This window comes from Herpailurus yagouaroundi, unplaced genomic scaffold (genome assembly GCF_014898765.1).
Source record: "Herpailurus yagouaroundi ecotype Mexico unplaced genomic scaffold, PumYag 200, whole genome shotgun sequence".
In the NCBI taxonomy this organism is placed as follows: Eukaryota; Metazoa; Chordata; class Mammalia; order Carnivora; family Felidae; genus Herpailurus; species Herpailurus yagouaroundi.
Window position 1 is genome coordinate 738,452 of NW_024412431.1, and position 23,685 is coordinate 762,136.

The window sequence follows — 23,685 nt, forward strand, 5'->3', positions numbered from 1 at the left end:
TATCCAACCACTCACCCACCCATCCATCCATGAACCCATCCATCCATCCATCCATCCATCCATCCATCCATCCTTTTTTAAAAAGTAAGCTCTATGCCAATGTGGGGCTTAAACTCATGACTCCCAAGATCAAGAGTCACGTGCTCTACTGACTGAGCCAGTCAGGCACCCTTCATCCATCCATCCTTTTATGCACAGGGGGTGATAAGATTGGAGAATTCCATCCAGAGGGAACTATGTGATGGATGGATGGATGGATGGTTGGATGGATGGGAGCGGGAGCGTGGAGTAGGAAATGAAGAAAAAGGGGATGAATTCAGGGTGACCTTGACTCAAGAGAGTCTAGGTGCAGCCTCCAAGGTGGACCCTGGCCTGAACGCTCCAAATAACCCACACCTCTCAGGTATTCTTGAAGAGGCAGGACTGGCTCCTCCAGGGCCTTGGAGAACCCAAGGCAGGGTGTGGGTGTCCCCCGAGGCCTCTGCTTGGGTTTAGCAGCCAAGCACGGCTTCTTCACTTCTTGACAGACATTGATGAGTGCCAGGAGCTGCCCGGGCTGTGCCAGGGGGGAACCTGTGGCAATACCTTTGGCAGCTTCCAGTGTGCCTGCCCACCCGGCTACCACCTCAATGGGGACACCCGCATCTGTGAGGGTGAGTATACACCTTCTTCTCTAGCCTCACCTCCTCCTCAGGTGCCGGGGCCTGAAGTGCCTTTAGGGTGTCTACTCACCTGCCTTGCTGCCTGGGGCCCACTGGGAGGGTGGAAAAGGCTTCATCAGAATCCCCCAGCCTGCCCTCTGCTCTGCTCCCTCCCTCTCACTTCCTGCCCACTTGGAAATGGCCTGGCTTTTCTATGGCAACCACTCCCTTCCTCCTTCGGGTAAAAGCTGACCAAGTCCCAAAGCTGAGAGTGGGAAGGGACAGACACAGAAGGAATAGCCACACCATTCCTTCAAACAGCGTTCTACCTGTCTTCTTCCTCCCCTCCTTTGGGCATCACAGTAATGACCAACAGGAAACTGGTGTTTGTGACTGACTGTGTGTCACCCTCGCACTGAGCATCTTCAGTTGTCATTTGTTCAGTCACCACAACAGCCCCATGAGGGGGATGTTCCATTTAGGATCCCATTTTTCAGATGCAGAAACTAAGGTTCAGGGAGATGAAGTAACTTGTCCAGTTAGTAAGTGAGCAAAACCCAGCCATTCTGGTCCTTGAGACTGAGCTCTTCTAATGCAGTATACTAAGTCAGTCCGTCCACCCACCCACCCACCCATCCACCATCCATCCATCCACCATCCACCTATCCATCTATCTATCCACCATCCATCTATCCTTCCATCCATTCATCCATCCACCATCCATCCATCCATCCATCCATCTATCCACCACTCACCTATCCATCCATCCATCCATCCCCCACCCATCCATCCATCCATCCATCCATCCACCATCCATCCATCTATCCACCATCCACCTATCCATCCATCCATCCATCTATCCACCATCCACCTATCCATCCATCCATCCATCCATCCACCCACCAATTAATTCTTTATTTTCCTTTTAACGATATTAATTGAACACCTATATGTAGCCAGACACTAATACCAACACACAAGGACCAATACCAACACACAAGGATAGAATACGTATCTTTTCCCTCAGAGCAGTGCTGTTTAGAAACTCTAGGAAGTAAGGAAGGAAGGAAGAGGTCTAAGATCAAAACACCAACCTCCATTGTACGTGGAAGTGGAAGCTGTCACAGCAGAATCAGAACCTAAATACTTGAAGAATGTTTTATTCCTTTCTGCCTCCCCGTCTCTCGGGACATCAAGGAAGAAAGAGAAAGGTCCGATCAACAAATAAAAGTCACAGGGCAGGGAGCCTTTAACCAGATCACTGACCTTGGATATGCAGCCTTGCCGGGCTAGAGGTGCACTTGAGGGCTGCAGTTCTGTGCGGTAGCATAGAATCCTATTCTCCAAAAGGGCCCACACTTGGCTTAATGCTTTGGTGTCGCCACCTTGAAACTCTTCGTGGGTCTTGAACAAGGAAGCCCCAGTGTTCATTTTCCACTGGGCAAATTCTGTAGCTGGTCCTTGTCAGATAGTTTGTCTCACACCCAGAATCGCTGGGCTGCATGGTGATTCTGTTGACTACTCTGTTGTGTTTGAGGAACTGCCCAACGGTTTTCTGCAGCAGCTACAGCTTTTTACATTCTCACCAGCAATGTACAAGGGCCCCGGTTTCTCCACATCCTCACCAACACTGGTATTTTCCATTGCTCAAAGTTACACCGTCTAGTGGGTGCAAAGTGGCATCTCATTGTGGTTTGGATTTGCATTTTTCCCTGATAACTGATGACTAAGGAGCATCTCTCCACGTGCTTACTGGTCATTTGTATGTCTTTGGAGTAGTGTCTGTTCAGGTCTTTTGCCCATTTTTAAACGGGGGTTGTCTTTTTGTTGTTGAGCTGTGAGAGCTCTTTCTGCATTCTGGATATAAGACCCGTATCAGATACATAGTTTGCAAATAGCTTCTCCCATCTTGTAGTTTTTTTTTGCTTTCTTGATGGTGTCCTTCGATGCACACCAGGCTTTAATTCCGATGAAGCCAAATTTATCTTTTTTTTTTTCCTTCTGCAGCTGTGTTTTGGTGTCCTCTAAGAATCCATTGCCAAATACAAGGTCATTAAAATTTACCCCTATGTCTTTTTTGTTTGTTTGTTTATTTTTGAGGGAGAGACAGAGTGCGAGTAAGGAAGGGACAGAGAGAAAGGGAGACACAGAATCTGAAGCAGGCTCCAGGCTCTGAGCTGTCAGCACAGAGCCTGACGCAGGGCTCGAACTCATGAACTGCAATATCATGACCTGAGCCGAAGTCAGACGCTCAACTGACTGAGCCACCCAGGCGCCCCGACCCCTATGTCTTTTTTCTGAGAGTTTTATCATTTTGGCTCTTACATATTTAGGTTTTCCACTTATTTTGAGTTATTTTTTTGCCTGTGGTGTCAGAGAGAGGTCTGACTTCGTTCTTTAGCCTGTGGAGATCCAGTTGTCCCTGCACCACTCGTTGAAGACACCCTTTTTTCCCCATTGAGTGGTCTTGGCTCCCGTGTCAAAAGTCACGTGACACATAGTTTCCTTCTGGACTCTCCGTTCTATTCTGTTGATGTATATGTCTATCTTTCGCCCGTACCACACTGTCCTGATGACTGGAGCACTGTAAGTTTCAAAATTGGGAAGTGTGAGTCCTCTGACTTTGTTTTTCTTTTTCCAAGATGGTTTTGGCTAGGGGGGGTCCTATGTAATTGCACGTGCATTTAAGACTAACTTTTCCATTTCTGCAAAAATGAACGCATTGGGGTTTTGATGGGGATTGCATGGCAATTCTAAATTTTTTTTTTTTTTTCAGCGTTTATTTATTTTTGGGACAGAGAGAGACAGAGCATGAACGGGGGAGGGGCAGAGAGAGAGGGAGACAGAATCGGAAACAGGCTCCAGGCTCTGAGCCATCCGCCCAGAGCCTGACGCGGGGCTCGAACTCACGGACCGCGAGATCGTGACCTGGCTGAAGTCGGACGCTTAACCGACTGCGCCACGCAGTCTAAATTGCCGTGGGGAGTATTGCTGTGTTAACAGTATTAAATCTTCTGATCCATGTACACAGGAGGTCTTTCCGTTTCTCTCAGTCTTCTTTAGTTTTTTTTTCCGTGATGTTTTGTAGTTTTCAGTGTTCAACTCTTGTGTCTCTTTGGTTAAATTTATTCCTAAGCATTGCATTTTTCGGACGCTGTTAGAAGCAGAATTTTTATTTATTTATTTATTTATATTTTATTTTATTTTTTAAAAGCTTTTTTTAATGTTTATTTACTTTTTAATTTTTTTAATCTTTATTTATTTTTGAGAGAGAGAGAGAGTGCGAGCAGGGTAGGGGGAGACACAGAATCCAAAGCAGGCTCCAGGCTCTGAGCTGTCAGCACAGAGCCCGACGCGGGACTCAAACCCATGAAACGCCAGTTCATGACCTGAGCCAAAGTCGGACGCTTAATCAACTGAGCCATCCAGGCACCCCGAATATTTATTTATTTTTCAGACAGAGAGACAGAGTGCGAGCAGGGAAGAGGCAAAGAGAGAGGGAGACACAGAATCGGAAGCAGGCTCCAGGCTCTAGGCTCTGAGCTATCAGCACAGAAGCTGATAAGGGGCTTGAACTCGTGAACTGCGAGATCATGACCTGAACTGAAGTCGGATGCTTAATTGACTAAGCCACCCAGGCAACCCCCCCACCAAATTTTGTTTAATGTTTTTGAGAGAGAGACAGCATGAGCAGGAGAGAGGGAGACACAGAACTCAAAGTAGGCTCCAGGCTCCACGCTGTCAGCACAGAGCCCAATGAAGGGCTTGAACCCACAAACTGTGAGATTATGACATGAGCCAAAGTCAGATGCTCAACCAACTGAGCCACCCAGGTGCCCCAATATTTATTTATTTTTGAGAGAGAGATAGAGCGTGAGCAGGGGAGGGGCAGAGAGAGAGGGAGACACAGAATCTGAAGCAGGCTCCAGGCTCTGAGCTTCAGTACAGAGCCTGATGCAGGGCTTGAACCCACAAACCACGAGATCACGACCTGAGTCAAAGTTGGACCCTTAACTGACTGAGCCACGCAGGTGCCCCATTAAGACTTTATTCTTAAGTGGGGCACTTGGGTGGCTCAGTCAATTGAGTCTCCAACTTTGGCCTGGGCCATGATCTCACCTTCTGCGGGTTTGAGCCGCACATTGGACCCACTGCTCTCAGGCAGAGCCCACTTCTGATCCTCTGTCCCCCTCTCACTGTGCTTCCCCCACCGGTGCTCTCTCTCTCTCTCTCTCAAAATGAAGTAAAACTTCTACTCATTTAAAAAAAATGATTTTATTTTTAAGTAATCTCTACACCCAACATGGGGTTGAACTCACAACCCTGAGATCAAGAATCGCACGCTCCACAGATTGAGCCTGTCCGGCGCCCCTTTGTTCTGTAGATTTTTTAGGATAGCTTACATATCAGATTCCATGGTTGTTGTAAGTTTTTGACTGGATTCCAGACTCCTGCAAAAGTCGATTTTGTCAGTTTTCGCCAGCTTGATAGTTTTGTGCAGGAGTAGAGGCTGATGTCCCATACTCTGCCGTTTTTGGTGGTAATGCTAATATTCCACTATCTGTTTTTATATAGCTCACTAGCTGAGAATGCTTGTTACACTTAAAAAAAAATTCTTAATGTTTATTCATTTTTGAGAGACAGAGCGTGAGCAGGGGAGGGGCAGAGAGAGAAGGAGACACAGAGTCTGAAGCAGGCTCCAGGCTCTGAGCTCTCAGCACAGAACCTGATGCGGGGCCAGAACTCATGAACCCTGAGATCATGACCTGAGCTGAAGTCGGACGCTTAACCGACTGAGCCACCCAGGCACCCTAGGTCATATTTTTTTCTTAATAGAAATGAGGTCAGGAGCGCCTGGGGTGGCTCAGTCGCTTGAGCATCTGACTGTTGATTTTGGCTCGGGTCATAATCCCAGGGTCATGGGATCAAGCCCCACACTGGGTTCCATGGTCAATGTGGAACCTGCTTAAGATTCTCTCTCTCTCTCTCTCTCTCTCTCTCTCTCTCCCTCCCTCCCTCTCTCCCTCTCTCCCTCTGGCTCTCTTCCATGCTCACACACGTGCTCTCTCTCTCTCTCTCTCTCTCTCTCTCTCTCTGAAAACAAAAAAAAGTGAGGTCATAGTAAGCTTTTTCTTTTTTTTCATTTAACATCATGTCGGATCTTTCCCTGTCACTGAAATGCCTGTGCATTTTAAGCTAATCTTGACACTGAGCTCAAGCCCATAATGAAGTGACTCTACCAGGTCTGGGGTTGGGAGTTACCCAGACAACTGCTAGATGCTGTCCCTCCCTCCCCTGCAGACGTCGACGAATGCTATGCACACCCGGGCATCTGTGGCCCCGGTACCTGCTACAACACCCTGGGGAACTACACTTGTGTCTGTCCTGCGGAGTACCTGCAAGTCAACGGTGGCAACAACTGCATGGGTACAAAGTGTGATGACTGGGGAGATAGGCAGTTGTGGGAAAAGCACTTGGGTGTGGGAAGGACTCCTAGGAGTCTCCAAGCCTTGGAAGAGTGTGGAGAGCTGTGTGTAGGGGAGTAGAGAGCAGGAGGGTGAGTGTATTTTTGAGTTGCTGGTCAGTAGCAGAGAACAAGATGCAGAATTTGGGGGCCCAGGGCTGTCATGAATGGTTGTCCAGGTTGTGCACTGCCCAACAAAATCTAAAATGTAAAAGGCACCCCATGTGTGTTGGGGGAGAGGCATCAAGCCAGTATTTTTCAGCTGGACCCGTGAATGAGTTCCCAGCCGTCTGATGGCTCGCTCTTCCTCTCTTCTTTCTTCTCCTCTCTTGGCTATCTTTTACCCACACTCCTCTTCCTAACGGAACTGCAGACATGAGGAAGAGCATTTGCTTCCGGCACCATAACGGCACGTGTCAGAATGAACTGGCCTTTAACATGACCCGGAAGATATGCTGCTGCTCATACAACATTGGCCAGGCCTGGAACAGACCCTGCGAGGCCTGCCCCACCCCTGCCAGCCGTGAGTGCTCTCCACACCCCCGCCCCTGCCCCCTTCTTTCCAGCTTCCTCCTTTTTAGTGCAGTATTTAAGGAGGCGCACCTTAATTGGGGCGCCCAGATTAGCTCTCATCCTACATTGTTCTGATGAGGGCTAAGGAGTTGAAAATACATCCTAGGTGGCGTATGGAAAGCATCCGCCTTGGGGTGGGCGAGGCATCCTTCCTTGTATGTTGCAGATTTGGGGATTCAAAATGGATCAGTGAAGCTTACGTTTGTGGTAAAGGTCCTCGGAGACTCACAGACTATTTTGGGGGGAGGGTCAGTGAGTACCTGGGGCCAGGGAGGAAAGCAAAACTGGCCGGAGGCACCAGGGGCCCCACGAGCAGCGGAAGGTGCAACCCCGGGGAAGCTCTGGGAAAAGCGGCTGAAACACTGTTTGGGATGAAGAAGGGTATTGCGGGCAGGGAACAGCACGAGCAAAGGGCTGGAGGCAGAACTGAGCAGCAGACCATGCTGGCAGCTGGAAAGAGAGCTGGTGGAATGATCTAGCGGCCAGCCCAGGAATCAGAAAGAGCCACAGGAGTGGGGCAGTGATTGAAAGTGGACAACAAGGACGTTCCCACATGCTATGGGCTGAATGTGTCCCCTGCTAAACTCACGCGTTGGAGCCGCGGTCCTCAGGGCGGTGGTGTTAGGAGGAGGGGCCCTGGGGAGGGGATTAGGAGGCCCCCTGAATGGGATGGGGGCCGTTCCGAGAAGACGTGTGTGGGAGGCGATCTCCACCATGTGAGGACATAGCAGGAAAACAGCCACCTCTGAACCGGGAGGCGGCTCTCACCAGACCCCGAGTCTGCCGGCACCTTGGTCTTGGACTCCCAGCCTCCGGAACCGTGAGAAATACGCATCTGCTGTTTAAGCCACCCAGTGTGTGGTATTTTGTCATGGCAGCCCCGGCTGACGGAGACCAATAGTTTCCTCGGGCCGTGGCAACAAATTGCCACAAATTTGGTGGCTTAAAAACCCCAGAAATTAATTTTCTCCCAGTTCTGAAGGCTAGAAGCCCGAAGCCAAGGTGGCAGCGAGGCCGTGCCCCCTCCAGAGGCTCCAGGCTAGAGTGCTTCTTTGCTTCCTCCAGCTTCCGGTGGCTCTGGGCGTCCTGTGTTCCCGGCTTGGAGCTCTGTCCCCCATCTCTGCTTTCGTCTTCCTGTGGCTTCTTCTCTCCAAGTGTCTGCGTGTCTCTCCTTTTCTTATAAGGACACCGGTCATTGCATTCAGGGCCCACCCTAAGCCAGGGTGTCCACATCTTTTCTGGATTGCATCTACAAAGACCCCGTTTCCCCAGATGGTCACACTCAGAGGTTCTGGGTGGACATGAACTTGGGGGGCAGTGGGTGTCCATCCCGTGCGGGGCAATGGAGAGGGGATCGTTACTGGGTGGTGGCATTTCTGGGTGGTGGGCCTGGTCTGCGTTCTAGGTAGCAAGAACGGGGCGGACCTGAGCTGTGCAGGCTGGGAGGGAGCTGCAAACAGCCAGCTCTGGTCAAGAGACTGTCAGGACAGATCACATGTCACCCTTGGTTTGGGTGCTGGGACTTAGGTACCTGCTCGGATCTCGTGCACCTGAGTCTGAGGTGCAGGTGGCGTAAGACGAGGCAGAGGTCCATACTAGCCGATGACGCGGGTAGAAGGCCGAGTGACGGCCAGGGCGGGGACCTGGGGAAAGGTGGCAAGATGCCGCTGCCTAAATACCTGCCCGTGTCCACCTGGCGGGCCCAGAGACACCTGCCCCACCTGGGGATCGCGGTCTGGTAGGCGGCATCTCGGCATTGCCAACGGGATGCAACTAGGCAGGGTGGGCTGCCCCGGGGAAGCCCAAGGGTGGCTCCATCAGCGGCTGGTGCCAGTGTGGCGGGTCGGAGGGAGCCCATGGGAGCCTTCCCTGTGGCCGCCCTGAGTCCTCGAGGCTGGAGTGGGCTCTGCTAGGGAACAGCAGAGGGAACAGCATGTGCAAAGTTCCCATGTGGGATGGATGGACGGTGGAGAGCAGAGCCCCTCCAGACGTGTAATGAAATCAGTGCAACGGGAGGGCAGGAGTCGCTTCTGGAAAGGCGGGGCTGGGGGGTGAAGGTCTTGAAATTCAAACTGAAGAGTCTGCCTGTTCCGGAGAGGGCAGTGGGGTGTGGCCAGCGGCACTCACGCGTAGATGAGAGAGGTCGCGTCTCTGCGTCTCTGTGTTGGAAGGTCACGCCGCGCGGGTGGGTGGCTGCCTGTAGTTCTTCCAGTGCTGGTGAAAGCGGGTGGGAGGCAGAGAGGCTAGTTGTCAGAGGCTGGGTGAGGGCTGGGCTACAAGGGATGGAGGAGGCCATGGGCGGGGATCAGGAAGAGGAGGGGGTGTCCTTCCTGGGAGCCTGCAGCCCCAGCACCCTCTGCCCTGTCCTCCTTTGCCCAGTGGACTACCAGGTCCTGTGCGGAAACCAGGCCCCCGGCTTCGTCATTGACATCCACACGGGGAAGCCCCTTGGTGAGTGACTGTGTCCCCCTGCCGACAGCCTCCAGATCCCTCTGTCCCCAGGGCCCTGACCTCCCCCTTCCACCCACCCCCGCCCCATGCCCACACTTCTGCCTTCCCAGACCAGGCCAGGAGTTATGTCCCCAAATAGTTCCCTTTATTTAAAAAAAAAAAAAAAAAGAGTATTTTTATTGTTATTAATCATTTTTAAAAATTCTGATAACCTACGTATAACATGAAATTTACCACCGTAACCGTTGTTAAATGTCCAGTTCAGGGGCATCAGGCACACTCACACTCTCAGGCAACCGTTTCTACCATCTGTCTCCAGAACTTTCCATCGCCCCACACTGAGACTCTGTCCCATGAAACACGGACGCCCCTGCCCTCTGCCCCACCCCTCGCTCCCAGCATCTCTACTCTGTCTCTGCGGACGGGACTCCTCTAAAGACCTCCTATGAGTGGGGTCACGCAGGGCGTGTCCTTCTGTGACCGACTTCTGTCACTGCACGCGGTGTCCTTCAGTCCGTCCACGTGGTGGCAAGTGTCAGAATGGCCTTCGTTTCTAAGCCAAACAAGGTTGTGTGCAGTTTAATCCCTGGAAGGCCACAGCTCAGCTGTGTGGTGTGGAACTGGTGAACCTACTTCTGGCTGTTTACATCCCAATAAGGATGTGTTCTCCTTATTTTAAACAACCGGGGCATGGCAGATAAGATCTGCTTCCCCTGCCGTTACCACATCAAACCTAATCTCCTTCACACTCCAGGGTTCCCGTGCTGTATGCCCCGAGGATTTCTAGTTCCTTCTTCGTGCATTTCAGTATTCATAGAGGTCCCCATTGAGAATGCACGGCATTGTTTTCTGGGGAGTTTGAAATTTTCTCATTCTATAATTCCCTGCATACTGGTTTGCGACTCACTTTTCTCTGGCCACCAACGAGCCGTGAAGACCCAGACAAGTGACTGACTGCAGTGCCCCCCTCTTGTCCTGCTTTGTAGTATTCCACGTGTGGACACGCCCCAGGTCCCCAGCCAGCCCCCCATGGATGGGCACTTAGTCTGCTTCTGGATTCCTTTTTTATACAGTTGGCCCTTGAACAGCACGAGGATTTGGGGCGCAGAACCCCATGCAGTTGAAAATCTGCATATAACTTTTGACTCCCCCCCCCTCAAACTTAACTAGTAGTCTACTGATGACCAGAAGGCTTGCTGGTGAGGTCAACAGTAGATTAACACGTTTGATATGTTACAGGTATTGTATACCGCATTCTTAGAATAAAGTAAGCCACAGTCCATAAAATGTTACTAGGATACCTATAAGGAGGGGTGCCTGGGTGGCTCAGTCAGTTGAGCATCGGACTTTGGCTCAGGTCATGATTTCACAGTTCGTGAGTTCGAGCCCCGCATTGGGCTTGCTGCTATCAGCCCAGAGACTGCTTTGGATCCCCTGTCCCTGTCTCTTTGCCCCTCCCCAACCTGTACTCGCTAAAAATAAATAAACATTAAAAAAAAAAAAAAAAAGGAAAACACGTTTATAGCACTATACTATATTTATATAAAAAATACACACAGCTAAGTGGCCCTGTGCAGTTTGAACATGTGCTGTTGAACAAGTGCTGTTTAAGCATCAACTGTATAGATAACAGCTTTTTTGGGGTATAACTCACATACCACACGCCTCGCCCATCTTAAGTACAATTCAGTGGTTCTCCGTGTCTTCACAGAGCTGTGCTGCCATCACCACTAAGTTAGAAGATGTTATTTTTAAGTTTATCCATTTATTTTGAGGTTGGGGAGGGGAAGAGAGGGAGAGAGCAAATCCCAAGCAGGCTCTGCACTGTCCGCACAGAGCCCGACGCGGGGCTTGGACTCAACGAACCGTGAGATCACGACCTGAGCCCAAACCACGACTGGGCACTTAACCGACTGAGCCACCCAGGCACCCCTACATTAGAACATTTTCATCACGCAAAAAGACACCCGGTCCCTGTGAGCAGACCCCCCCCCCCCCCGTTCCCCCTCAGCCAGCCCCCGGCAACCCTGTTCTACTTTCTGTGCCTATGGATTTGCTCTTCCGGGCATTTTACATCAGTGATTGTACAATATCTGTTCCTGCATCTGGTTTCTCCCACTGAGCATCGTGCATTCAGGGCTCGCCTACGTCCTAGCATGTCAGTGTTTCACCCCTTTGTAAGGCTGGGTTACGTTCCATCATGCGGATGGACCATGGTTCGCTACCCATTCCTCTGCGGACGCTTCTGGTTTCTTGCTCAGCATTGTCCCAGGACCCCCCCCCCCCCCCACCACCACCATGTGGCTTCATGATCTCGCAGGGGCTGTTGACCCCAGCAGACCCCTTGAGGCAGAGGCAGACTCACTGGGCTGCGGCGAACGTGTTTTCAGTTGAGAGACGCTCACCCCCCTCTGTTCTCTGTCTTTCGTCCCACATCCTGATCTCTTTCTGGTGTCAGAAAGACTTCAGCTGCCGCAGAATTTTTCCAGTGTGCTCGTTTGTGGCCACCCCTTCTCCCAGACTGCATGGCCCCCTGGCCCAGGGTCCCCAGGTGTTCCCTGGGGCTGGGCTGCCCCTGACGGCCGACGTCCTCCCCAGACATCGACGAGTGTGGGGAGATCCCCGCCATCTGTGCCAATGGCATCTGCATCAACCAGATCGGGAGCTTCCGCTGCGAGTGCCCCACGGGCTTCAGCTACAACGGCGTGCTGCTGGTCTGCGAAGGTGCCACCTGCCCGGCCTCCCCAGCCCTGGGTGGGAGGCTCTTCCCCCACCCCATGCCCTCTGGACAAGTCACTTAAGCTCCATAAGCCTCAGTTTCCCTTTCTGTACAGTGGGGCCGATGCCTTTCCAGGGGGCCTCCAACCCACATAACCAGCCTCCCTCTGGTTCCGGCCACTTCCGGAGGGATTCCCCACTGCAAAGCCCGGGGCAGGGTTTGGGGTTGGGACCTGGCAAGGAAGCCTCCCACACTCCTGCCTGTCGCTTGTATCCCGCAGACGTGAACGAGTGTGCCGGCGGGGAGAGCCCCTGCCAGCAGAACGCTGACTGCATCAATATCCCTGGCAGCTACCGCTGCAAGTGCGCCCGAGGGTACAAGCTGTCGCCGAGCGGGGCTTGCGTGGGTGAGCGGGGACCCCAGCACGCTGCAGGGCAGGGAGCCGAGGGGGTGGGCTGTGGGACCTGGCGGGCAGGGACAAGCTAGGCTCCGCCCCTGTGACTTGAGTGGGGCACGGCTCCATCCGGGTCTTTCTCCTCGGCTGTGCCATGGGGTGGTTGGGGATGCCGAGCACCTGTTAATAGGGGGCTTGGAAGAGGTGGGGGGGATGGGAGCATGGTGCCGGTCTGGCAGCAGCTTGAGCGGGGGCTTCCAGGCAGGTTCCGGCTTCCCCATCACCGCACGCAAGGGCTCGGCAAACGCCATGCGTGTGTGTGTGTGTGTGTGTGGGCGTGTGTGGGTGTGTGTGGAGGTGGGGTTCTGGGGACACCACACTGCCTGCCCTCCCCCAGGACGGAACGAGTGTCGGGAGATGCCAAACATCTGTAGCCATGGCGACTGCGTGGACACCGAGGGCAGCTACACTTGCCTCTGTCACCGTGGCTTCCGGGCCTCGGCGGACCAGACCCTGTGCACCGGTGAGCGTCCCTTCCTGTTCCCCCCCCCCCCCCGGAGAGCCAGGCTGCCAAGCCAGAGGGACCTCAGGTGCACACGTCCCCTGTGAGGGCAGTGCTTTCATCCATCTGGTTCACAGACAGACCCAGGTTTGAGTCCTAGCACTTAAGACCTTGGATATATGACCTCTATTCACCTCCTTGTGCCTCGGTTTGCAAAACGGGAGTGATAAATCGTTTCAGGGGCTCTTTCCAGCCACCTCCTCCCCCCCCCCCTCAGGGGTCACTGCCCATCCATCCGGACAGGGCTAGGTGCAGGAGAGGCGGGCTGGGTCCAGCCAGGCCCTCAGTCCCTGAGCTGCCTGATGCCCTGGGTGAGCCGGGCGGGGCTTGGGGGCTTTGCTCTGGCAGACGTCGATGAGTGTGACCGGCAGCCATGCGGAAATGGGACCTGCAAGAACATTGTTGGCTCCTACAACTGCCTCTGCTTCCCTGGCTTCGTGGCGACACACCATGGAGATTGCGTCGGTGAGCCCCTGGGCCGGTGGGCGGGCCTCATTGCCCCGCCCTGAAAAGTGGGTCCTCAGCCTGAGGGCGCCCCTCTGAAATAAAGGGTCTGGCCCCAGGTGGGCCAGTGGTCCGTGCTCCACCGGGGCAACCAGTGGCGTTGTGGTGCACCACTCCACAACCCCAGTGGTCGGTGCTCCCTCTAAAACTGAGTCAACCACAAAATTTCCCACCCCACCCCACAGTCAGGCGTCAGGGGGTCTCTCGCTAGAGCTTACGCTTAGGCTGACGGCAGCCGATGGACAGTATAGCGGACAGCACAGACCTGGGTGGTGTGATGCTGCCACCTGGGCACAGTGGTTAAAAGCATGAATTCCAAAGTCAGGCAACATGAATTCAAATCCCAGCTTTGCCACCTGCCAGCTGTGTGACCCCAGATGAGTCGTTTTACCTTTTACCTCTCTGGGCTTCAGTTTCCTCTTCTGCAAAACGAAGATTAATAGTAGTACCTACTTATGTTAATGTTAGACCAAACAGACAGTAATAACAAGAAATGTTAGCAGAGATGGAAAAAGATATCATATAAAGAGACCAATTCCTTGAGAAGACATAACAACCATAAATACATATGCATCTAACAACAGAGCTTCAAAACATACAAAGTAAAAAATGACAGAGCTGAAAAAAAAAAAGATAAACCCACAGTTACGGTTGGAGACTTCAACACTTACCCTCAGTGGGAAAGGGGACAAATAGAAAATCAGTAAGGATAGGGAAGATCCGAACAACACTGTCAATCCCCGAGACCTGGTCAGTATTTATAGAACATTCCAGAACACACATCCTTCTCAAGTGCACCTGGACATTTACCAGGAAAACCCATATTCTGGGCCATAAAACAAACCTTAGAAAATTAAAAAGACTTTTAGTCACACAAAGTAGGTCCTCAGAATGTAAGGGAAGTAAACTAGAAACCAGTCACAGAAAGACATCCCGAAATATCCCCAAATATTTGGAAATTAAACAGTATATTCCTAAAGAATCCAGAGATCAAAGAAGCAATCATAAGGGAAGTTAGAAAATATTTTTGACTTAAATGAAAATGAAAACACAACAAAATTTGTGGAGTTCAGCTAATGGAGTACCCAGAGGCAAATTCATAGCTTTAAGTGCTTGTACTAGAAAATACTGCTATCTGCCACATTGGATAGTTGGATATACAGAGCCTAGCACGTGAATACATGATAAATTGAAGTCCCTGCCATCAACTTAACTTCATTGTGGACAGAGTGCAAGGGAGGCTCAGAGCCCCAGGACTATGGGTGACCCCATCCGCCCATATCCCCTCTGCAGACATGGATGAATGCACCACCCTGGTGGGGCAGGTGTGCCGATTTGGCCAGTGCCTCAACACAGCTGGCTCCTTCCACTGCCTCTGCCAGGATGGCTTCGAGCTCACGGCGGACGGGAAGAACTGCATAGGTGAGTCTCGCCTTGGAGTGGGGAGTCATCTCCGCCAGCCCCTGCTCCAAGTTGACCTGCAGTTCATACTTCCAAGTGATGACGGTTCCATTTCATAATCATGCACTTATTTTAAGGTGTAAAAGGAAATAACAACTAGCACGTCACATCCATGTTTTCACAGGATTTGTGGTTTAGGGTAAGGCTGTCTTAAAAACCTGAGTTTTCAGGGCACCTGTGTGGCTCAGTTGGTTAAGCGTCCAACTCTTGGTTTCGGCTCAGGTCACAATCTCACAGTTCATGAGTTCGAGCCCCGTGTGGGGCTCCGCACTGAAAGCACGGAGCCTGCTTGGGATTCTTTCTGTCCCTCACTGCTCCTCCCCTGGACACACTCTCTGTCTCTCTGTCAAAATAAATAAACTTTAAAAATGCTTTTAAAAAACCCCTAAGTTTATGGGGCGCCTGGGTGGCTCGGTCGGTTGAGCATCCAACTTCAGCTCAGGTCATGATCTCACAGCTCATGAGTTCAAGCCCCGTGTCCAGCTCTGTGCTGACAGCTCAGAGAGCCTGGAACCTGCTTCGGATTCTGTGTCTCCCTCTCTCTCTGACCCTCCCCTACTCACGCTTGGTCTCTCTCTCTCTCTCAAAAATAAATAAACTTAAAAAAAAATTAAAACCTTAAGTTTTCTGAAATAAAGAATAGTCAAGGTGCTACATGGATTACACAGAAATCATGAAGGGGGTCTGTAAGTGGCTTAAGATTAGGGGCCTTGCTCCTTCCCTTGGACACCACATAGCTTCACCTATAACCCTCACTTTAGGACCCAGAATATCCTTCCCAGGCTGTCTCTTTTTTCCTGAGTCTCAATCAACTCTTCCCCTGGACCCAGGAAGACTTGTTCTGGGGCCCTTGGTCATCATGCGGTGACTACAGGTGCTGGTCCCAGTCCCAGGTGAACCCCTGTCACAGGCTGGTGCTGGGACCCCTCGCCTTCCTCTCCCCAGACACCAATGAGTGTTTCAGCCTCGCGGGAACCTGCCTGCCAGGCACTTGCCAGAACCTCGAGGGCTCCTTCCGCTGCATCTGTCCCCCTGGCTTCCAGGTGCAGAATGACCGCTGTGTCGGTGAGTGTCTCTCTGGGCCTCTGTTTCCCCATCTGTGAAATGGGAATGCCAGCTGGGGTCTTGGTGAGGGTGGAGGCGTCCTTAGCACAGCACCCAACACAGCTATGTACACAACTTCTGTTACGAGGATTATTTCGGATGCTCGGCTCAGGTTCTCTCTCTGGGGCCCAGAGGCTTCTTCTTCATGGATCCTACAAAATGGGCATGGGTGTGGGCTTGCAGGGCCCAGAGAGCTCCTCACTCTTGGTGGGTGGTGGTCAGGGACCAGTCTGGCCCGAGTTCCCCCTGGTGTAAGTCCCTGTCTGGGTGACTTTGTACCGAGTCGGCTACTCTGGACCAGTCTGGCCTAGGCAGGTGGGCTAACCTAGATCAGTCTGGACCCTCTCTTCTGATCTATTCTCTCTGGGCTCCCCTAAGTACAGTATGAGCTAACCTCATCCAGCATAAGCTAGGTTTATCTGATCCTGGTTAGCTTTGTACAGGGTCAGTCTCTAAAGACGAAATTTTCCTGACCATGACCCCTGTCCCAGAGATACCTTCTAGGAAAGACTCCTCCCCCGCCCCCAACACAGCCCAGCTGGTGCTCTGGCTCACTGCATCCCGAGGGTCCTTGGCCCATGTCTGTCAGTTCTCGGACCCTCCCGGGCTGGGCTGCCACTCTGTCCGCCCCCTCCTCCCCCGACAGCTGAGGCTGTCCTACCCTGGCAGAGGTCCTGCCTGCACCCCACCTAGCTCGTGTCCCTGCCCCCCCAGACATCGACGAGTGCTTGGAAGGACCCAACCTCTGCCTCTTTGGCACCTGCACCAACAGCCCTGGGAGTTTCCAGTGCCTGTGCCCACCTGGCTTCGTCCTTTCTGACAACAGGCACCGTTGCTTTGGTGAGTCTGTGGTTCTCTCTTTGAGAAGAGGTGGAAGGTAGGGTGAGAAGAGTGGGGCCACCCCGAAAAGGGGGCTGCAGTTTCCTGCATGGATCTCCAGGAGCTCTGCCCAGGCAGAGGTGCTTCCCGGCATTGGTGGGGTTTTTCTAGTCCAAACAGCCTCTGCGCCAGACAAGTCACTTGCACGGAAGGCTATCCTGGTCCAGTCTGGACTAACCTGGTCTCCTGGGCTTTGGTTGTCCTGTAGTGGCTGCGGTTGCCCTCCGTGGGCTGGCCTCACCTCAGTAGGCCAGCCTTGTCCAGTGTGTGGGCTAGCCTCAACCAATCCAAGCCAGCATCGTCTCTCCCCGGTTAGGGGCAGCAAAGCAGAGGGCAGGGCAACCCAATCAGTGTTCGTTGTTCAGACCCCAACCTGCCCTTGAGGACTTCTCAGGCTGATGGGAGTCCAGGGCTGATGAGGGGGGTCCACGATGATGATTGGGTCTCATGTCCCAGGTCCTCTGGCTCTCTGGAATCAGTTGCTTCGCCTCTCCAGGAAGGGGCTTTCTGAGCCACGAATAACTGGCTGAGTGTGCTCCCCTTGGCACAGCTGTGGATGTGGGGTGTCACTGGAAGGGATTCCCAGGGGTCCAGCAGAAGCCCCAGGGCTGGCCCTCATTGGCCCGGTGTAGGTCACATGTCCATCTCGGAGCCAATCACCACAATAGGGGGGGTTCTGATTGGCCACTTGGCAGGGTCTGGGCCCTCCATTCTCTGGGACCGGGGTGGTGATCAGGGCACTACTGATGACCTTTCTAATGTTTCCCTGTGGGGGGTCACCCCACAGACACGCGGCAGAGTTTCTGCTTCACTCACTTTGAGGCCGGGAAGTGCTCTGTGCCCAAAGCTTTCAACACCACCAAGGCCCGGTGCTGCTGCAGCCAGAAGCCTGGCGAGGGCTGGAACTACCCCTGTGAGCTGTGTCCTCAGGAGGGCAGCGGTGAGCTTCCTGCCCTGTCTGTCTCCCCTTAGATTCCGCCTGCCGGCCCACATCTGTTTGGTTTCCTACACATGCTCGGGGGGGCTCTAGGGGCCGCAGCAGCCCCTGACCCTCACCCCCTTCCCTTCTTGGTGTCCAGCTGCCTTTCAGGAGCTCTGCCCCTTCGGCCATGGGGCGGTCCCAGGCCCGGATGACTCTCGGGAAGGTGAGCCCCTCGCCCACGGGCCAAAGGCCCCTCGCAGCCGCCTAGCCCTGTCTGGGCTCTGTCTGTCCCCCGTTCCCAAGTCTCAGGCTCCCTTCTTGCCCAGTGGGTGGCCCGGACCGCACCGGCCTGGAGGGGAGGAAGAGACCCCCGAGTGTGGCCGGGGCGTGACCGATGCCGTGTCTGGCACCCCCGCCTCCCGCAGACGTGAATGAGTGCGTGGAGAACCCCGGCGTCTGCACTAACGGCCTCTGCGTCAACACCGATGGGTCCTTCCGCTGCGAGTGTCCCTTTGGCTACAGCCTGGACTTCACAGGCATCCGCTGTGTGGGTGAGTGACCAGCCCGCCCACGCGCCCGGAAGGAGGGAGCGGAGCAGACAGGGCAGAGGTCAGTTGCCCACTCAGGCCAAGCCACTGAGCACGCGCATCCTGCGTGCAGCCCGGAGTTGCGCCAGATCAGGCCCGTGTGGTCGGTGGCACTCAGGGGGTGCGGACAGGATAATGTGGAGATAGTGAGGGCGGGAGGCTCTCTGCGGGTCCTGACGGCTCCCTTCCCCCCTACGCCAGACGTAGATGAGTGCGCTGTCGGGCACCCCTGTGGCAAAGGCACCTGCACTAATGTCATCGGAGGCTTCGAATGTGCCTGCGACGACGGCTTTGAGCCCGGCCCCATGGTGACCTGCGAGGGTACGACCCTGCCTGCCTCTGGGCTGTGTGATGGGGGGCGTTGGTGGCTGGCCTGAGGGCGGGGGTGTGGATCCCACAGGCAGACCCTGCCCAGCCCGCCCCTCCCCTGGCCTCCCCAGACATCGACGAGTGCTCCCTGAACCCCCTGCTCTGTGCCTTCCGCTGCCGCAACACTGAGGGCTCCTACGTGTGCACCTGCCCGGCCGGCTACGCCCTGAGGGAGGACGGGGCCATGTGCAGAGGTAGGATGTGCAGGAGAGGCAGGCGGGGCCCCGGGCTCCCCATACCTCGATCCTGGAGAAGATAGGGAAATGCGAACCTGTGCCCAAGGGGGAGCACCAAGAAATGGAGTGAGGGCAGAACTGAGGCAGTGAGGTGCGGTGGGTGCTCTGCTGTGAGTGGTGCTTCTGTCGTCATGAAAATGGGGTCTCCAGTCTTAGCAGGCCAGTGGTTCTGGTGGCCTCTGCAGTGGCTGCTGGGCTCGCCCTGAGCTGAGTAGGACCGTGAGGGCTCTTACTGTGTCTCCCAGGGGACGTGTGGTGGTGATGCCTGAAGACCTTTATTTTTCATGTTTTTATTTATTTTTAAGAGAACATGAGCAGGGGAGGGGCAGAGAGAGGGGGATAGAGGATCTGAAGCTGGCTCTGTGCTGTCAGCAGTGAGCCCGACGCAGGGCTCGGATTCACCGACTGTGAGCTCATGACTTGAGACAAAGTCAGACACTTAGCCGACTGAGCCACCCAGGCTCCCCAACAGTTTTGTGGGTTTTTTAATGTTTTATTTATCTTTGAGAGAGAGAGAGAGAGAGAGACAGAGCATGAGCAGGGGAGGGGCAGAGAGAGAGAGAGAAGGAGAGACAGAATCTGAAGCAGGCTCCGGGCTCTGAGCTGTCAGCACAGAGCACAAGGCGGGGCTCAAACTCACAGAGATCATGACTTGAACCAAAGTTGGATGCTCAACCGACTGAGCTGCGAGGCGCTCCCTGACAGGTTTTTAAAAAACGTTTATTTATTTCTTTTGAGAGAGAGAGCAGGGGCGGGGCAGAGAGAGAGGGAGAGAGAGAATCCCAAACAGGGTCGGTGCCTTCAGCTTGGAGCCCAAGGAGGGGCTCGAACCCGCGAACCATGAGATTAGGACCTGAGCCGAAATCAAGAGTCAGATGCTGAACCAGCTGAGCCCCCCGGGCACCCCTGGAGACAGTTTCCATTGTGACAGCTGGGTGTGGGGGCTGCTGCAGACATCGAGTAGCCAAGGATACTGCTGAATATGCTACAGCACACAGAAAGACCTGCCACCACGAGGAAGTCTCTGGTCCCAAATGTCTTTAGTGTCGAAGCTGAGAAACTCTGGGCTGGGACTTGGTCCCTCCAGGGCTGTCTCAGGGTTAGCATTCCAGGGACCATGTTTAAGGCCGGACGGATTCACTGACCCTGACGTGGGCAGGGGGACACAGGTGTTGGGACAGTCCCGACCCCTCAGCTTCGTACTTTTGGTACCCAAGGGCACAGAGGGAAATGGGACCTGGGCCCCCACGGCCTGCGGCCAGGCCACGGGGCGCCTGACCTTGGCCCCCTCTCTCCCTGGTCATCCGCAGATGTGGACGAGTGTGCGGACGGTCAGCAGGACTGTCACGAGCGGGGCATGCTGTGCAAGAACCTCATCGGCACCTTCGCCTGCGTCTGCCCCCCAGGCCTGCGGCCTCAGCCTGGCTCCGGGGAGGGCTGCACAGGTATGGGTGTGCTTGGGGGTGCAGGGCCCCCCCAGGGGAGACGAGTCAAAGCAGGAGAATGTGGTGGGAAGGGAGCGTGCAGGGTGAGGGGAGGCTGGCTTGCGGGGCTCCGGCCTCCCCACCGGCCTCATCCCTCCCGCCCCAGATGAGGACGAATGCCACGCGCAGCCCCGCCTGTGTGCCAACGGCCGCTGCGTCAACACCGCGGGCAGCTTCCAGTGTGACTGCGACAAGGGCTTCCAGCCCAGCCCCGCTGGCACTGAGTGCCACGGTGAGTGTGGCCACGCACGACGGGTACAGCTCTCCCAGGCCAACCCCCGCCCCCGCCCCATCTCAGCCATGCCCCTGTCTCGGCCTGGAGCCGCAGGCCAGCCCCCTCGAGTCCCCACCAGCCTCCTCTTCCTCACCCAGTCCAGGCTCCAGCCTGTCCTGTCCACTTCCCTGGATGTCCTCCATCTGCTCTGTCCCCGCTGTCTGTCTGTCCGGCCCACTGCCACTCACACCTCCTCCCTAGTGTTCCCTGGCCCCCGTGCTGCCCTTGACCGTCCGTGCTGTCCGCGGCCACAGGCGTCTCTTGACCCTACGGGTCTGCAGCTTCTGCCTCGGCCTCGGCCCCCGGAGGGCGTCTGACAGTGCTAGGTGACAGCGGTCTGGAAGATTGCGCCCTGCGCCCACGCACAGCTGTGTCGGAGGCACCTGGGAGCCCTTGCTAGACTCTCGGTGCCGCCGGACCCCGGGGGGAAGGGGGCCCTGGACGGCAGGTGCCTGCCACCCACCCGCCTGCCCCGTTCTCTGCAGACGTCCGGCGGGGGCCCTGCTTCTCCGAGGTGCTGCAGGCCACGTGCCAGGCTCGCTCGAGCAGCGGTGAAGCCGTCACTAGGGCCCAGTGCTGCTGTGGGGGCGGCCGGGGCTGGGGACCCCGCTGTGAGCTCTGTCCCCTGCCTGGCACCTCTGCCCACGGGACCCTGTGCCCCCACGGCTCAGGCTACACCGCCGAAGGCCAAGGTGGGTGGGGCATTTGTTCTCGGTCGTGTCTGTGTCCCAGAGGGGGCTGGGGTGTGCGAGCCAGTGCGAACCGGACCCCGTTCGTTGCTGTGCGCGTGCATGAACTCGGGCGAGCGGGTGAACAGGTGTGTGAGCCGATGTGTGTGTGTTCTTTGTTCTCTGCGGGCTCATCAGGGAGTGTGTGAAAAAGGGTGCAGACCGGTGTGCATTCACTGGTGTGTGTGTTGTGCATGCCGGCCGCATGAGGAGCATGTGCCGGAAGGTGGGTCCGTGTGCTTTGGATTCCAGCGAGTTCCACGAGGGCGGGTAGGTGTGCGAGTGAGTGTGAGTGACTGCGTGCACGAGTGTGTCTCATCCAGCGTGTCAGCGAGGGTGGGACAGGTCACCCCAAGCGAGCAGCGGTGACCCCCAGGTCTGACGAGGGTGTGTCTGGGGGGGGGCGGGGGAGACAGAGGAGCCGCGGAACGTGTGTCCCTGTGATTCTGCAGTAGTGTCGGCCTGTGACTGGCGTGCAGTGTGTGTGTACCTCTGCCTGTGCTTCTGCATTTGTGTGCGTGTGCCCTGAGGTGTTGCAGTGAGGCTGCGGGAGGGCGTGTTCCCCCTGCCAGGTGCTCTCGGGGTGTAGTGAAAGGAGCTGCATTAGTGAGTCCGGGGCGGGACTCACAGCCTCGGGGAGGGGTCCCTGGGGTCAGGCGGGGCAGGTAGAGGCTGGCCTCGCCTGGGGGAGAAGGCTGCTGGCCAGAAGGGTGGAGGTGTGCCCCAGGGACCCGAGGCAGCCAGCGCAGCTGAGCCCTGCTTGTCCCCAGATGTGGACGAGTGCCGCATGCTCGCTGACCTCTGCCCTCACGGCGAGTGCATCAACAGCCTCGGCTCTTTCCGCTGTCGCTGCCAGGCTGGGTACGCGCCGGATGCTGCTGCCACAGCCTGCCTGGGTGAGCCTCCTGCCCCCATCTCCTGGCCTGGCCCGGCCCCGCTCCCTCTGCACAGCACCTGGCCTGCGCTTCCGGCCGAACCCGGGAAGCAGAACATCCCCAGTCCCGCCCCCAGCCCCGACCTCATTTGGGCAACTTTCCTCCTGTTACTTTGTGCATCTTAAGATTTTCAGTTTCGTTGTGTAGCAGGTGTTCATTGAAGTCAGGGGTCAGCAAACTCCCTCCAGCTCAAGGGCCTAGTCCGGCCCTCTGCTTGTTTTTGTTAATAAAGTTTTATTGGCAGCCATAGCTATTTGGTTTCCTCTCCCTCTGTGGCTGCTTTCCTGCCACAGAGGCAGAGCTGAGTAGTTGGAACCGGAACCATGTGGCCTGCAAGGGCAAACATGTTTAGTCTCTGGCTTTTTACAGAAAAAGCGTCCATTCCTTGTATAAGCCCATAGATTCTGATTGGTTCGGGCCTGGGAAGGAGGCCTCAGCAGGACCTGAGTGGAGACCCCAGCCCCTGACCCCCCGGGGGGGACATCTGTCTGACACCAACGCCCCCCCCCCGCCCCCCGCCACATGCTGCCAACCCTCTAGATGTAGACGAGTGTGGCCAGGCGCCCACGCCGTGTACCTTCCTCTGCAAAAACACCGAGGGCAGCTTCCTGTGCACCTGCCCCCGAGGCTACCTGCTGGAGAAGAACGGCAGGACCTGCAGAGGTGATGTCCCCACCCCCAGGCCCTGTGGGGCTTCGTCCCCAACCCCCCGGGGATGCCCCAGGCACATCCCCGGCCGCTCACCCCCGGGTCTTTCCCCTGGGAAGCCCCCGGCCCCGGGGGGCCCTGCCCTGAGCCCGCGGGGACATCTGTGCTGCAGACCTGGACGAGTGCTCCTCCAGGAACCACAACTGCCAGTTCTTCTGTATCAACACCGTCGGCTCCTTCACCTGCCACTGTCCCCCCGGCTTCACCCAGCACCACCAGGCCTGCCTCGGTGAGTCCTCCCACCCCTCCCAGCCCCTGGCACGTGACGCTGGCCTTCGCTCACTTGTTCTCCAAAGTGAACACACGGGCAAGCCCCCCCGTGTGTGCCAGACGGCGGGGACACAGAGGGGGTCGGAAGAAAGCCCCTGCTCTGTTGGTGCCCACATCCTGCCAATGCCTAGGACTTCGGTCTCCTTCCTTGCCCTAGGGACCTGGGAGGAGGAGTCCCTCTGACCTCAGCCCAGGACGCTCACCTTTGCCCCTGACCGGTCCCTGATGGGTCTCTCTCCTACGGTCTCACGGGGTCCAGAGCGGAAGTTGGTTCCGAAGCCAGAGTTGCAGGGGCAACTGTCACTCCCATCGCTTTTTAGTGTCTCGTGGCCTGGGAGAACCAGACCTCCCCTGGGGGCCAAGCCCAGCCATGGGTGGCCCCATTCAGGCTCCCACTAGTCCACTCAGCCCACACCTACT

At 55.4% G+C, this 23,685-nt stretch overlaps 1 protein-coding gene across 1 annotated transcript in view; it reads left to right on the forward strand.

The window, feature by feature from the left end:
* FBN3 (fibrillin 3) overlaps positions 1-23,685 on the forward strand; it is a 59,075-nt gene that overhangs the window by 27,953 nt on the left and 7,437 nt on the right. Inside the window, exons 38-59 of the mRNA XM_040449723.1 lie at positions 528-653; positions 5,943-6,068; positions 6,479-6,628; positions 9,058-9,129; positions 11,728-11,853; positions 12,129-12,254; positions 12,640-12,765; positions 13,153-13,269; positions 14,602-14,730; positions 15,715-15,834; positions 16,588-16,713; positions 17,540-17,692; positions 17,832-17,897; positions 18,100-18,225; positions 18,463-18,582; positions 18,702-18,824; positions 20,177-20,311; positions 20,457-20,582; positions 21,110-21,316; positions 22,123-22,248; positions 22,828-22,950; positions 23,108-23,224. Coding sequence (XP_040305657.1) covers positions 528-653; positions 5,943-6,068; positions 6,479-6,628; positions 9,058-9,129; positions 11,728-11,853; positions 12,129-12,254; positions 12,640-12,765; positions 13,153-13,269; positions 14,602-14,730; positions 15,715-15,834; positions 16,588-16,713; positions 17,540-17,692; positions 17,832-17,897; positions 18,100-18,225; positions 18,463-18,582; positions 18,702-18,824; positions 20,177-20,311; positions 20,457-20,582; positions 21,110-21,316; positions 22,123-22,248; positions 22,828-22,950; positions 23,108-23,224 — 2,766 coding nt within the window. The remainder of the gene's footprint in view (positions 1-527; positions 654-5,942; positions 6,069-6,478; positions 6,629-9,057; positions 9,130-11,727; positions 11,854-12,128; positions 12,255-12,639; positions 12,766-13,152; positions 13,270-14,601; positions 14,731-15,714; positions 15,835-16,587; positions 16,714-17,539; positions 17,693-17,831; positions 17,898-18,099; positions 18,226-18,462; positions 18,583-18,701; positions 18,825-20,176; positions 20,312-20,456; positions 20,583-21,109; positions 21,317-22,122; positions 22,249-22,827; positions 22,951-23,107; positions 23,225-23,685) is intronic.